General features: G+C 36.8%; 1 protein-coding gene across 3 annotated transcripts in view; it reads left to right on the top strand.

The window, feature by feature from the left end:
• cerkl (ceramide kinase-like) overlaps positions 1-15,000 on the top strand; it is a 98,659-nt gene that overhangs the window by 24,689 nt on the left and 58,970 nt on the right. For all 3 annotated transcript variants that reach the window (XM_046841864.1, XM_046841856.1, XM_046841848.1), the window contains exon 2: positions 6,900-7,136. In XM_046841864.1, the coding sequence (XP_046697820.1) occupies positions 6,900-7,136 (237 nt within the window). The remainder of the gene's footprint in view (positions 1-6,899; positions 7,137-15,000) is intronic.

The raw sequence follows: 15,000 nt of genomic DNA, 5'->3' as shown, positions 1-15,000 counted from the left end.
CTGAGCCGTCACATTTAACTGAGATTTGAAACTAAGAGCTCCAAAGACGGCTAAAAGGGCCGTGTTCCACAGCTTCTTTCTTGAGAAATATAAAACACAGTTTCTTGGAGCAGGTGTTGTTTAAAAGCTACTGAAGGTTTTTTAGACTGTTATAACATAGCAGTGTTTAAGTATAATTCATGTTAGTCATTATGAATTTAAATCTATAGGTTGGGCAGTTTGGGACATCTGGTGTACAAGCAGTGAAGTTAAATCAGATGTGTAGTTAATAGAAAGCTGATTATCATAAGGGAATTACACCTTTCTATCTTCACATTTTTGTATTGTAATGCATTGGGTCATCCAAAGGGGTTCAGTGGGGTTGAGTTTAGGTGCCTGTACTGTTTTGTATATATACATATATGTATATCACAATGTATAATTATGTAATTAAGGTCAGTGTCATGTACCAATGATTACATTGAAATAAAGTATAAAGGCTGGTGGTTATGTCATGATTTGGACAAGTTTTGTTTCCCTGCTTTAAATGTGTTGACTTTTGGATAGAAATCTCTCATTGACTTTTTTGTTTATTTACCGTGAAGAACTGCGTCTATGTATGTGCATGCGTGATTGTGTGTGTGAGTGAACATGAGTCTGCAATGACGTAGAAGGTAGAGTGAGACACGTTATTGTAGTGATAAGCTCTCAGGAGATGGTGGATCCATGGCGACGGGCTTCGGCGAGGCAGCGGCGTGTTATACGACCTGGTGCGCTAGCAGACGTTCCATATTGATTCGACTCTTGCAGCCCTTACAGAGAAATGACCCACAGCATATGGTGCTGAACTTGCATGCCCTGGAGCACACACACAGACACCAGCACCTAAGCTTCTTCACAATACCCCCTTTTCTTCTCTTCTCCCCTCACCAAACCCTTTTAGCTTCTTTCGGATTATCAGAATAGATCTAAGCACTAAAAGCGGACACATGAGCAAAAGGGCAAAGCTTCTGAAGCTAAATATACATTTTCCCACTCTTCTGTCATTTCAAACAGATGTTACAGATGCCGATGTTGACCTTTGCCGATGCGGACAATGGACAACAGGATTCTTGTTCTTCATTAAAGCACTGTTCTGCACTGGTTTAACAGTAAATGCCGTAAAGGTAACTGGAAGGATGTGATTGTCCAAATCCCAGGGGAGCTCATGACGCTTGAGGGAACCTTTCACTTTCAGCTGCTTATCTCTGTGTTGGTTTACAACTGGAACGTCATCATTTTTTATTGATATAGTCATTTAATTCACTTTAATAATGTTATTTCTGAGAATTCAATACTGGCCACAGTTCAGTTCCTTAATCCACCGTCCCCCCCAACCCCCCATCTCACTCACTCTCGAATTACACAAACCTCTTCGTCTCTTTGGCTTCAATCAGCCAATCTAAGCAAACCACTAGCACCACATCCTGATACTTAAATTTGGCTTTTTAAACAGCAAATTTATTTTTTGCAAAACTTGTAAAAAAAATGTTTTCAAGAAAAGTTCCTCATCCTCTTACCTCGTCTGTTTAGTGTTTGACCCTGGCCACTAAGCCCAGGATATACACTCACTAAAACCCTCATTTCTCAGTCAGAGTACTGATATAGTCATAATTCATTCATACAAGAAATTTGGTATTTGTGAAAATGCTTTTAATATTAACTAATGTAAAGCTGAACTTAATATATAGACCACTAACGTATCCTTTACTTTGGAAAAAAGACTCTGGTAAAGACTCTGGTAAAAGTTGAAGTACTGGTTACACTATTTCACTCAAAATAAAGTAAAGAAGTTTGGGCTCTGACATGTACTTCAGTTAAAAAGTAGTCAATACTTCTACCTGTTTTAGTGTCATGCTGGTGACTGGACCTCACATCATATTAATATATTAATAAAAATTATTTAAAATGTTGTTATCTAATGAATGTATCCAGACTGAAGATCCGCCATACAGAAGATGATGATCTGGTGATCAGGAATGTCTTTGTTCTCAGTCATGTTTACATCACTGACTCCCTCCGTCTCACCCACGTTAACCCCGGACTTCATGTTGCCTTCCGCCGCGCTATTTTTTTTTTAAACTATAGTTTGTTGTGTGTGAGAGCCAGGAAATGATACACCAGTGGTAGATTGAAAAAGCTGCACAATGACATAAAAAGGTTGATGGGCTGAAAACGGTAAACAATGAGAAGAAACATTATTGATTGGACACATGCCCAAAAGGACAAGGCTTCCGAAGCTAAATATACATTTTCCCACTCTTCCGTCATTCCAAACTGATGTTACAGATGCCGATGTTGACCTTTGCCAATCCGGACAATGAACAACAGGATTCTTGTTCCTTATTAAAGCACCGTTCTGCACTGGTTTAACAGTAAATGCCGTGATGGTAAGTGGAAGGATGTGATTGTCCAAATCCCAGGAGCGCTCATGACACTTGAGGGAACCTTTCACTCTCAGCTGCTTATCTCTGTGTTGGTTTACAATGGAATGTCATAATTTTTTTTTTATTGAATTTTTAAATTCACTTTATTAATGTTATTTCTGAGAATTCAATTCACGTTAACCCCAGACTTCATGTTGCTTTCTGCCACGCTAGTTTAAAAAAAAAACTATAGTCTGTTGTGTGTGAGAGCCAGGAAATGATACGCTAGTGGTAGATAGAAAAAGCTGCACAATGATATGAAATAGGTTGATGGGCTGAAAACGGTAAACAATGAAAAGTTTACCCCGCTAAACACCCCCATATCTACATAGTGAGCCAACTCTAACTTAATAAATAATAAATAAACTATTTCATTATATTTTATTTAATTATACCAAAAGAAATGATGTGATTCGGTGCTCTCAATTATTTTCTTTATGTTATTATTATACTGTATTACACTTTTTAAATTTACTATTTCAATATTTATTTTTTTGAGTGGTATCATTTTCAATTTATCAACATATAAAGGAATTTCAACCTTTTCAAAACATTTTTTAAGTCTGGGAAAAATTGGTTTGGTTACTCAAATATTTGCACACAATTATCACTTATCAAAGTGCTGAGTCAGTATAAACTATTTATTAGCTACAGATGTTTCATTTAAAAAAAAAAAAAAAAAAAAAAAAGAGATATCAATCAAGTGGAACTCTTCCATCGAAGATCACTTTATGCATCTCAGGATGGTTCCATATGAACAGCCTAAAGATCCATAAAGTTACTGCAACTGAAGAACTATGAGGATGGATTTGGACTGTAATTAATTTAATAACTGTTATGTTATTTAATTTAAATTATGAGCGCCCATCACTGAACAGTACATCTCAACAATGATGGAACTGTAATGAATGGACATTCTGTGCCACCTAGATGAGAATGGGTTCCCTTTGAAATCTGGTTTCTCTCAAGGTTTCTTCCTTATACCATATTAGGGAGCTTTTCCTTGCCTTAGTCGCCACTTAGGGATAAACTTATAGGCATTAACATATAAATTACAATTTTATAACCTCTTTATCTTTTGGGATGATATTTACTGTTGAAAGTGCCATACAAATAAAACTGAACTGAACCGAATTGAAAAGAAATGGATGCTAATGCTAGTCAAGATCTCATGCTACTTAATACAAAGTCCTGAGTTTAAATCCCAACCCTTTACTGCTTCAATGCTTGTAACTTTCCTCCTGCTGTAATTCACTTAAAATAAAAAAAACACTCAAAATTGAATAAACCCTAATTGCAGTCATGCTCAGTCTGAGTGTTTAAAAGTAAATTTCTGTCCCCGTGTTTTCTGTTTTGTTTTGTTTCCTGTACTGCTGCCTTTGTAAAGCGATGCTTCATAACTTCGCCCAATGTCGACCTTCGAGTTTCAGACGCTCGAAAGTGTTGCACGCGGTACTTTGGTAAGACGCTGAGCAGCCTTATTTTCATATTGCCTTTTTTGCTTTTCCCGGACACGCAGTTTACTGATGAGTCCACTTTTATGTGTGTGCACACTTAGAGCCCATATATCAAAGCTGAGGTTAGATCAGCACAGGACCACGTCGGGGAATTCGTTTTGCCTGCGGTCAGCTCGCCGCCTCGCCGCTTCTCCGGCTCGAAAGGTTGCATCATTCGGGTCTTTTAAAAAAAAAAATTAAAGCAATGACTAATAATGGAGACACAAAGTGACTCATGCGATTACAAGACAATGGAGGTATAAAAAGGTTGCTGTAAGCAAGAATGATCAACTATTTAAAAAAAAAAAAACAAGTTAAAAAAAGTTGGAAATGTACAAATATACACAGAGAGATTGAATGGCAGTAATGAGGCAACAGAGGGTGGAGCTTAAGGTAGACAAAGTCACGTCTGACTTTTTTAAATCTTTTTTTTAAGACTCAACAGAGATTTTTGTAGCAAATGATAGCAGTTTCCTTAGCTAATTAACTTACACCAAAAATGAAACATCAGCTACATTGTTTGGACCTTTTTTTTTTTTTTTTTTAGATAGCTACTGCTAAAAGAAATTTTAATTCACTAAGATAAAGAGATGACTGGCAATGGCTAGTCTTAGCCGATATATAGCATAAATTTTGTATCATAAACTGTAACTTAAACTAGTATTTATAAAGTAGATTGTAAATATACTTTGAGCTTGGTTCTAGAAATCTCACACGTTTAACTTCACCTAACGTCGACTCATTTAAAGCTCCTCATTTCCTCTTTTAACCAAATCCACTAATTAAGTTACCCGTTATAAAAGACTGATGCTCTAGACACACTTTCTGTCTTTTTTTAATGTGAAATCTCTCTATCAAGCCTGGAAACCTGAACATGTGCAGAAACCGCAACACAATTAGCATCAAGTGGCTAAGTCGGACCCTAATCCCGTTTACGCTCTGCATCAGGCAGATGTGCCAAGATTGATTCAGACAGCGACCTGGCTTACTGTACCGGCCTCGTCCCAATCCCCCTTCCAACCCGTTCCACCCTGCCCCCTCCTTAACCCACCCTCCCTCAGCGCCCTCTCTCTCCCCCTGGTAAAGACCGTGGGCCGGTCTGCGGTTCAGAAAAGCTCTATCGGGAGAGATTATCCCTCATTCATGCTAATGAAATTGATTCCGGGTGTTTTTGTCCCCCTGAATGACGGGACACTTCAGAGTTAAATAAATGGAGGGATCGTTGGAGCAGGGGGACGGACGGAGAGGAACAGATGGCAGCAGGGGTTCTGTGCAGTAATGTGAGAGGCTAGTTAATGTTCTGAAACATGGGGCACGCTCGAAACGCCGCTAATAAGGACAAGCTTTCATATGAGGAAATGGCGGGAAAAACAGAGAGACAAATAGAGAGAAATAGAGATGCACAAAGAGTTGTGAGAAAAATAAGCATTGAAGAAGAGGACTCACAGGAACATCTGGGCATCTGTCCATTGATGCAATTATCAGTCACTAGTAAAAATGCATAAAATTCTGCCTTTAGTTATTTATGTTGTCAAAGCCGTGTTGTCAACTCAACCCGGTCTAGCCGTTCTTTTCTCCCCAAAGACCTGCTGTTCATATACATGTTATTTTTCTGCACCATTCTGAGACTGTTATGCATAAAAATCTCAGGACATCAACAGTTACTGAAAGACCAACAACTACGCTATGGTTAAGTAAATAAAACCAAATTTCTCATTATTCTGATGTTTGATTTGAACATTAACCACTCTGTACAACTGTGTTGAGCAGAAAAACATGTCAAACGTTGAGCTGGATGGGCTGCAAGAGCAATCGGGATCCACTCCCATCAGTCAAGCATAGGAAACACATATTAAATAGCAAATTTTATGCAATTGATTTGAATAAACTTTACTTTTTTATGTATTTTAGTCTGAAATGCTCCTTTATCTACATGCTATTTAATAGAGTCTAATATGAGCTTTTTACTGATCGTGAGAAAATGTAGAATGTTTCCCGAATTAACAGGAACGCAGATGCCCACTGTGTCAGTTCATTTAACCCCGCTGAGTTTACAGTGTATTAAACCTCGCCTTGGGCGTTTATTGAGTTTGTCGCTTTGCTTGTATGGAGCATATGGCTTTCTGATGGAGATTTCATTCAGTTTAAAACAGCAAGCACAAACAACATCGGACAAAAAAACAATATAACACGACACGTGTAGTGTGGGGACGAGAGAATATGGTTTACTCCATATTTTGTTTAGATTTTTTTTTAACACAGCAGTTCACAGCAATTATATTCTCGTTTAATTAACGTAAATTCTTATATATTCTACTTTAATTCTAATAATGTTCAAATGGAATGTTTCTTCTAATGTTACTTAAAAAGCTGCATCTTCCCGAAGGGAGAATTCAGGGGTGGAACTACACAATGACTTTTTGCGTCATAGATGAAAGTCCTGCTGTTTTCTAAATCAAATCAGTCTCTTTAAATTCTTTAAAGAATTGGAGATTAGAATCTAGTGCAGATTAAAAGATTTTTCTATGCATATGTCATTTTCTTAGTAATGAATCGCATACTGCAAGCCATATATATATATATATATATATATATATATATATATATATATATATATATATATATATATATATATATATATATACTTTATTGTGTGTGTGTGTGTGTGTGTGTGTGTGTGTGTGTGTGTGTGTAAGTACACTGTGCAGGTGGGAAAGCGAAAAATATAGTAAATATAAAACATAAAAAATATGCATAGGTCTGTGAGTTTATACATTTTTATTATTTTTATATTTTGAAATATATATATATATATATATATATATATATATATATATATATATATATATATATATAGTTATATTATATATTTGTATGTATATGAAGGTGCATTCTGTACACTATTTCTTGCTGTAACATTCCAACATAACAATGTACACGGGTGTACGTGTGTCTGTAGGTGAGTCCTCACAGAAAAAGGCAGTAGACGACTTTGTGGAGCTGAAGGACGTGTTTGCGGTGAAGGTGAAGCGTCGCCGTTCGGCCGGACAGCAGAGCGGCGGCACGCTGCTCGGCATCACCCTGTTCTTTTGCAAGCGCAAAGCCGCGAAACTCAAAGACGACACCATCCACTTGGACAACCTGAGCGTGGATCACTGCGAAATCTGGTTCCGACATCTCAAAGACATCCTCTCTGGTAAGGCCACGCCTTTACTGTTTGTCTCTGTGTAGATAAAACTGATAGAAGACAAACAGTCTTCAGTGAAGAGCAGTGACACGACTAATTCAATGTCTCCACTGTTATCATCCCACATAATAGGATATTACTGTTTGCTTTTCTGAGAGACAAGATGTTCTGTTTTTTGGAGACTTGGATGTTAAATTGAACTCATAAATAACCATAACACAACAACCACCAGCAAATCAGCACTATTTTTCCGTAACCATTGGAATCAACAATGGAAATGGTTATTGAATTTCTTTTCTTTATATTAAAGCGGCATCACTTAGGTGATTAAAAGCCTCACTGCCCTCACAATGGAAAAGCAAACTCAAACTATCCGCACTTTTTTTTTTTTATTAAGCTTCTTACCCTGACATAGAGAGGCTTTATCTGGAAGCCGCCGAGGTGCACTTTTTATTGCATCGTGCAAACATTAACACAGCAAACACGGGCCACGCTTTCAGCTTTATTACGTTTGCCGACACCGATTGAACGCAGGCAAGGGAAGGTTTACTCAAATCGCTAATGAATCTCAGGCAGCTTATCGCAAGTAAATGATTTCTGAGGTACGAGTCGCGCAACTCAAAATGACGCCTCATAAACGGTGAGATGTACGCTGCTGGGCATACGGCCTGCTCTTCAGGCATGTGACTCTCGTATGATATTGATACGATTATCAGTGTGTTACAATAAACACTAAAATTAAGCGAATGGCTTTTTAGTTTTAGTTTTATATACGTGGAGTCATAACAAGTCAATTTGAGATGCAAGAGGGAATTATATAGTCAACTCTTCTATTGTTGACCAGATGGTTCCACAGCAACAGATCCATGACGTAACTGAGCAACTCTGAACTTTGAGGATGAATTTGGAACGTAATTAATATAAACAGTCTGCTATTAGGGCTCAGAACCACAGATTGCATTTAAGCACCTATCACTGCACACCTCAACAATAATGAAAATGTCATGAATGGACATTCGGTGCCACCCAGATGAGTCTGGTTCCTCTCAAGGTTTCTTCCTCATACCATCTCAGGGAGTTTTTCCTGACCACAGTTGCCCCTGGCTCACTCATTAGGGATAAACGTGTACACTTATACATTCTTTTATACAACTTTATAAGTTTTCTGCAAAGCTGCTTTTATTCATTGTCCATTGTTAAAAGCACTCTACATCTAAAAATGAAGTAAATTGATTTGAATATAGTCATATGATGTCTGACACTTCTAAAGGAACCGGGTCGGCAGTAGAATGATGATAAAATTGTTCTGATTAGATTAGTTTAACACAGGGGGAGATCGGTCAAACCCACGTATGATAAGGTTACGTCTGGTTCATTTTAGCTCGTTCAATGCAATGAAAAATGCTTTTATGATGTGTAGAAGTGACTCCATGATGTGAAGTATTTTTGAGAATTTCATTTCTCATCTGAGGAAGGATCCAGGATCTAGGAGGAATAGCGTGTAAAAATCATTTGGGCTGAGACCATTTATTAGATCATTATTAGGTAAAAAAAATGTCCAATTTGGACTGATCTGGCAACTTTCTTTCAGTCACTGTCCAATTCTTGTATATATGATTTAATGAAATATTGTGTGTGTTTAAAAAAATAATATGGAACTTATAGCTAACAAGTATGCAAAGTACTCCATGTGAAGTACAGGAACATGTTTCGCATGGCGCCTAATTAAAAAAAAAAAAAAAAAAAGCACCAAACGCTTGCAATTTGAGCATCTTGCAATGTGATAGCAAAAAAAAAAAAAAAAAACCTTTGAAACATAAAATCACAACAGCAAATTGGGATTATGAAAAGTTCAAGCTAATTTTAGCTATGCAGCAAACAAGACCTGAAAAAAAATACTGTACGTTCATTAGGTAATTACTTAGTTTTATCAAGTACATACATTTATTTACAGTATATATTCAGTTGGGAGATTGTTTAAGCGCTGAAAGCATCAAGAAAGCATTACCGAGTCCCGAATGCGTGTAATAAACAGAAGTACATTAAAAACAGGAAGCTTTTTTTAACACATTGTGGTGATACAACGATTTGAACCGCTCTGATACTGTGCCGTATGCATGTACGTAAACCGGTCTCATCATAGTATCTCTGTACGCTGGGGGAGACGGAGGGAGGTGTACAGAGAGACAGCGTTTGGCGACGAGGGGCTGTTGGAAGACAGAGGAGGAACAGGTTGCTCCCCCGGCCTCCCTGCAGTTTGTAATTATCCGTTCTCCTCTCACCAGTGCCGGCTGCCAAAACAGGCCAGTATAGGACAGGTGTCCTTCCAAAACGCCCTGGCCATCATTTTCAACACCACATCCTTCTCATTCTTCGCTGTTTGACAACCAGAATTAGATTTTTTTTCCCTTTGGCTCAAATAAGATATCACTACAAGGAGTTTTTCCCACATCGAGGCAAATATTGCTGAAAACAGGCCTTCTTGTTGAGTATGGCAGTGAGTATGGCAGTGTTTGAAAAAAAACCTTGCCAGATCAAATTTTAAATGAAAAATAAAACATAATTACAACGCGAATGTGTTTAAATATCTAAAAATAAATTTTTTTACACATATATAACTCATCAGAGATTATTAAATGAACATTGTAGTTTACATTTTCAAAAAGCTTAGGGATTTAGAGTTTAATAACTAAAATTATATTAGTAATAATAATAATAATATTAGATATTTTTCAGATAAATGCCTTATATGTAACTGTGTTCTTATATGTAACTTTTTTTATTTCTTATTAATGTAATTAGTTTTTTAAATGTTATGTAATTCAATTCAGTTCAATTTTATTTGTACACCACTTTTAACAATGGACAGTCCAAAAGCAGCTTTACATAATTGAATAGAATGCAGTTATACACTATAAGTTATTTAACACTATAAGTCGTTACATTAGTAGAACTTTAGCCAATAGAGTTTTATCGTATTGAGCAAGACAGTGGCGGTGGAGCTAAAGAAAAAACCTTTTGAGATAATCACAGAAATCCTTTTTTTAGTGCTTTTAATGGAGTGTAACAAAGAATAAGTTATAGTTAATTAATTCCAATATTGTCTTCTTATTGTAAACATCGGCTTTATACTAGCTTAAACTTAAAGCGTACTTAGCACTTTCCTCTGTTTGCAACCTAGTGAACCGGTGTTGATCTATTCAAAGCACTTTTGTACATCACTCTGGATTAGGGTGTCTTCTAAATGCTTTGTGAAGTTTTATTGATATTGTTTCTTGATAAATAAAGTTATAGGGGCTAAATTAAAGCTACTTTAAATCACATCCCTGCAAAAAAACAACAGTAGTTTTTGGGATTTGTATTTGTTCTAATGGGAAACTGTAATAGTGTACACCCAGGGGGGTCTGTACTGGTGATTTGCAAACATCTGTTAGTGTCATTTTAAATGTATAGTGGATAGCATTAGGGACCATTTGAGCACTGAACTAGATTTGATAAACACATTTGGTAATGGAAACTATTTGGTATTTGTTTGATGGTTAACAGCTGATTGTAATGTAGTGGAAACCTTTAGAATTTTTGTGATGATTTCTGTTGTTTTTTTACTAAGTATTTTATTTTTCAGCAGCGATTAAAGGTGCCATTTGAAACAAGTGTTAAAGACCTGCAAAAATTAATCTCAACAAAAATTATATACATGTCACAATATTGCAATGCCATAAAATGTGTACAAACAAGAAAGTAACTGATTTTACCTAATTATATATATATATATATATATATATATATATATATATATATATATATATATATATATATAGTATATATATGCAGACGCTCCCAACCTTACGAACAAGTTACGTTCTGAACGGTTTGTACCATGAATTTGTTTGTAAGTTGTTACTGTGTTTGTTATTGACTACGCATATGTCCGAATGATGTAAGAGCTATAAATACTATAAAATAAACAGTAAAATATACTAAAACAAATCGAAATAATCGAAATACTGTATCCATTGTTTTGTATTATTTTGTAAGTAATAAAAAAATAATAAAAATTAACAAAAAAGAAATCACTTAAAAATGTATTCGCCCGTCCAGTGTGCATCATGTAGATTCGTTACGATCGATGACTAGCTTGCGGCGGCTCTCCTCCCTTTAGAATTCTTTTGAATTTCACTTCCGCGAAAATTCCTAAAGTGAATGTTTGTAAAGTGGGGAGTATATACAAAAATTTTATTAAATAGTTTACGTTTGTTAGACCACTTTTGGTTAATACAGATGTGTATGTAAGTTTGTGTGTGTGTGTGTGTGTGTGTGTGTTTTACATTTAATAGTGAATTTTTTAAAGATATGATTTACTTAACTGTTCTACCTATTTCAGCATACTTTAACAAATGTCATTATTCCTTCCATCATTCATTTATTCACTCCCTGGATATGTGGAATTGACTGGATTTTTTCCTTTAAAGAGAAATTCTTAAAGATAGACAAAAAACGTTAAGTAATCCATAGCACTAGCATTATGGATTCTTTAGTGCTTTCATGCATGCGCAATATAAATCGTATTTCCAGTACGGCGTAAGAAGTAACAGTGACACTGCACTAACTCTAGTTTCTTTTTTTTATACTCCTGACATTGTTGTGTATTACAGATGTTGAAGTGTGCAGTGGTGGTGATCAAATGCAAACTGTAGTCCTGAGCCAGTGTAGCAAACTGTTGACATCAACTACAGTCTAAATCCAACCTTAAAGATCCTGTGTTACTCTGTAATTTCATGGATCCCCAGTAGATGTGATATACGCTCAAAATGCATTGCATAATATCCATATATATATATATATATATATATATATATATATATATATATATATATATATATATATATATATATATATAGTAGTAGACTTTTAATATTATACAGTCCAAAACCATCCTCAAATTTCTTGAGTTCTCAGTAACTTCATGGATCTTTAGGTTTTATAAAAGTTTTGAAGGTTAATGTTTAGGGCTGAGATTAAATTTTTCTTCAGGTTCTTCTTTTCTTTCAGATTTATTTGTATGATATGAAGCAGCATCCGATTTTGTCACATTTTATATTGTTCTTTTGAATCTGTTCGTTATTTTAAGTAACATGACACTAATGAGCTGTTCTTCTAACTGGTGTGTAAAAAAAAATGATTGGCAGCCCTAATTAACATCTTGCAGGACATGATGGAACGCTTGCATCAGCGTAAATATTAGGCATTAACCTCCCTTGTAGACATTATGTATTATCCACCTTTATCAGCTTGTACACACAGTGAGTGCTGCAGTCTTTGTGTGTAATCTCGGTTAATCCCGGTTCACAGAGAATGCCAGTTTTATCTAATGTAGGGGTTAAACTGAAATATACACAAGTTCTTCTTTATTGTTTTTCTGTCCTGTACAACACAAATTCAACTTTCAAACAAAAACAACTAAGATGATTGGAATGAGCTTTACTTCAGTCGTCTTTGTTCATTTCTAGATGCAGAGTCTAATCGTAAAGCTGCATTAAGCCTGTGCTGGTTAATCCCTGCAAATTCTGGTTATAATAACAAGCACATAGTGAGTGATGTAATCACAGATTGCAGCAGTGTTGCACATTGGGAATTAAAATAGATTGCCCCAGATCTCACACGTTTTGTCCCGGGACGTTGTCTGACACTCCCACACGAGCCGCTGTATATGAACAGACAGGGACTTTGCCCAGCGTGGGTTCCTGGCCCTCTAACATTGGGTTTGGCAATGATCTGCGCTCTGTTCCGATGCCGTGTGAATAGGAAAGCGTGTCCTACATCGCGCCACGTGAATTAATTAACATAATGAAAGGGCCATGCCTCGAGGGGGGGAGTGGGTTCATTTACTGTAGCGATAGAATATCTGAAATTAAGCTAGTGGCAGTTTTTTTTTCACCTGCAAAAATGTTTTGGGAAAATTCAACTCAATTTATTTACTTAATTAAAATTATATATATTGTACCTTCAACAGTGTCAGAAAGCAGCTCCGCAAAAATACAGACATGATATTTAAATTTACAATGCAGAGGTTGGTCATAGGTCATTTACCACTTTAACCAGCAGTGTTAAAGAGCATCATGATGGAGTTAAAATCTGGACTGAAATGTTTAATGTGTGTTATTCTTATGGAAATCTAAATATTACTGTTGTGTTATAACCTTTCCTTGGAGATTAAGAGGAGGTTTGATATTGGTGTATAGTTGGACAACTAAAAGTTTGTGAGGTTGGGTTGTTCAGAGTTTTTAGATCAGGGATTAGATTTTTAAAGGTTTTTTTAGATCAGGGATTGGATTTTTTAAATGTTCTTTTATATTAGGGGATTGGATTTTTTTTTTTAATCATGAATTTAATATATATTTTTTCTTTTTTATCTTTTATTTGATTGTCTGGATTTTTTTTTTTAAATCATGGATTTGATTGTTCTGGTTTTTTTTTTAAATCATGGATTTGATTGTTCTGGATTTCTTTTTAAATCAGGGATTTGATTGTTCTGGGGTTTTTTGAATCAGGAATTGAAAAAAATCATTATGAATACATCTTAGTCAATTGTTTTAGGTAGCATCTGTTTGAAAAACTGTATTTTTAAGGGATCAATACACTAGATCTAGTATTTTGATGGAGAAGCTGATTGATAAGTGAAATAAGTCTGATCTCTTAAAGGAGGTAAAGCATTCTAGTCTCTGATGTGGTTATTTTGTTATCTGCATGGTCAGTGCTAATTTAAGGTGACCATTTTGATCATTATTTCATTTTGCTTGTATTTATTTTTTTCTCTCTAATCGTTTTCTTCTATGTAGGGCTTTTCTTGAGTTTTGCAGGTGGTTGGAAACTTTCTCTGATTCTCACCATTTCTCTTTCATTCTGTTTGTAATGTGGGGGTTCTGCTCTTTACCCACAATCCCCAGTTGCCTCGCTGTCCTTTCTAGCCCAGGTGTTGATGAACAGCAGCATGCTGGCATCTCGCACTACATTAGGTTCCCACATTAGCCAACCTGCGCTAATGCATTTCTTGTGCCACATGTCGCCACGCATGACCGCCTGCTGAAAATGATTCCTTGATAGCAGCACTTAATAAAGGATGTTGTTCTCTGCCTGCCTCTTACCCCCCCGGTGCACACACACACACACACACACACACACACACACACACACACACACACACACTGTATTTTCAACAGCAGGATTATCTCTGTTGTTTTATGGCTGCGTCCGAATCGTCGGCGCCGCCTCCCTGCGGATTACAGGCACCCGTTATTGCTCACCTGTTCCAGCAGTCACATGGTTCCCGGCTCAGTGTTTCCCAGGGATCCCTTAATAATGTTGCACAATGGAGGGTGTGTCCCAGCTGACACCAAACACAAAAGGTGTGCCTCCCCTCCACAAAAAAAATGCACCCCCCCTTCAACCTTCTCAGCCGGCTTTCATTTTGTTCTCATTCAAGGTGGACATCACCTCAGTCTGACAAGCCGTGCGATGCAGCCTGACTCAAGCATGGGTGCTCGGAGCGGGGCCGCAAACCACGAACGTGGAGTGAGAGAAATAGAGAGAAGCCCTAGGACAATAGAAGCACCTGTAGTAAAGGCGCAATGCGCAAGGCTCTGTCCGATAGCCTCCGATTGAGTGTCCTTAAACCCCCTTTTGAAAGATTAGCAGGCGCAAGGTCAATCCGGAGGCCCTGCTAGACCTGGGAACGCCCCCTCAGGACACATAATGTGCTCATGGTGCTCGTGTCAGAGCGAGTGGTCACACTTCTGCGTCAAGCCAATCTTTATTGTCCCAGACAGAGAGCAGAATAGTGGAGGTATAGCGCAAGAGCTCGAGCCGATGGAAC

Source organism: Silurus meridionalis, chromosome 3 (assembly GCF_014805685.1).
Source record: "Silurus meridionalis isolate SWU-2019-XX chromosome 3, ASM1480568v1, whole genome shotgun sequence".
In the NCBI taxonomy this organism is placed as follows: Eukaryota; Metazoa; Chordata; class Actinopteri; order Siluriformes; family Siluridae; genus Silurus; species Silurus meridionalis.
The sequence above is the reverse complement of the archived record's forward strand: the minus strand, read 5'-3'. Positions and strand labels throughout refer to the sequence as shown.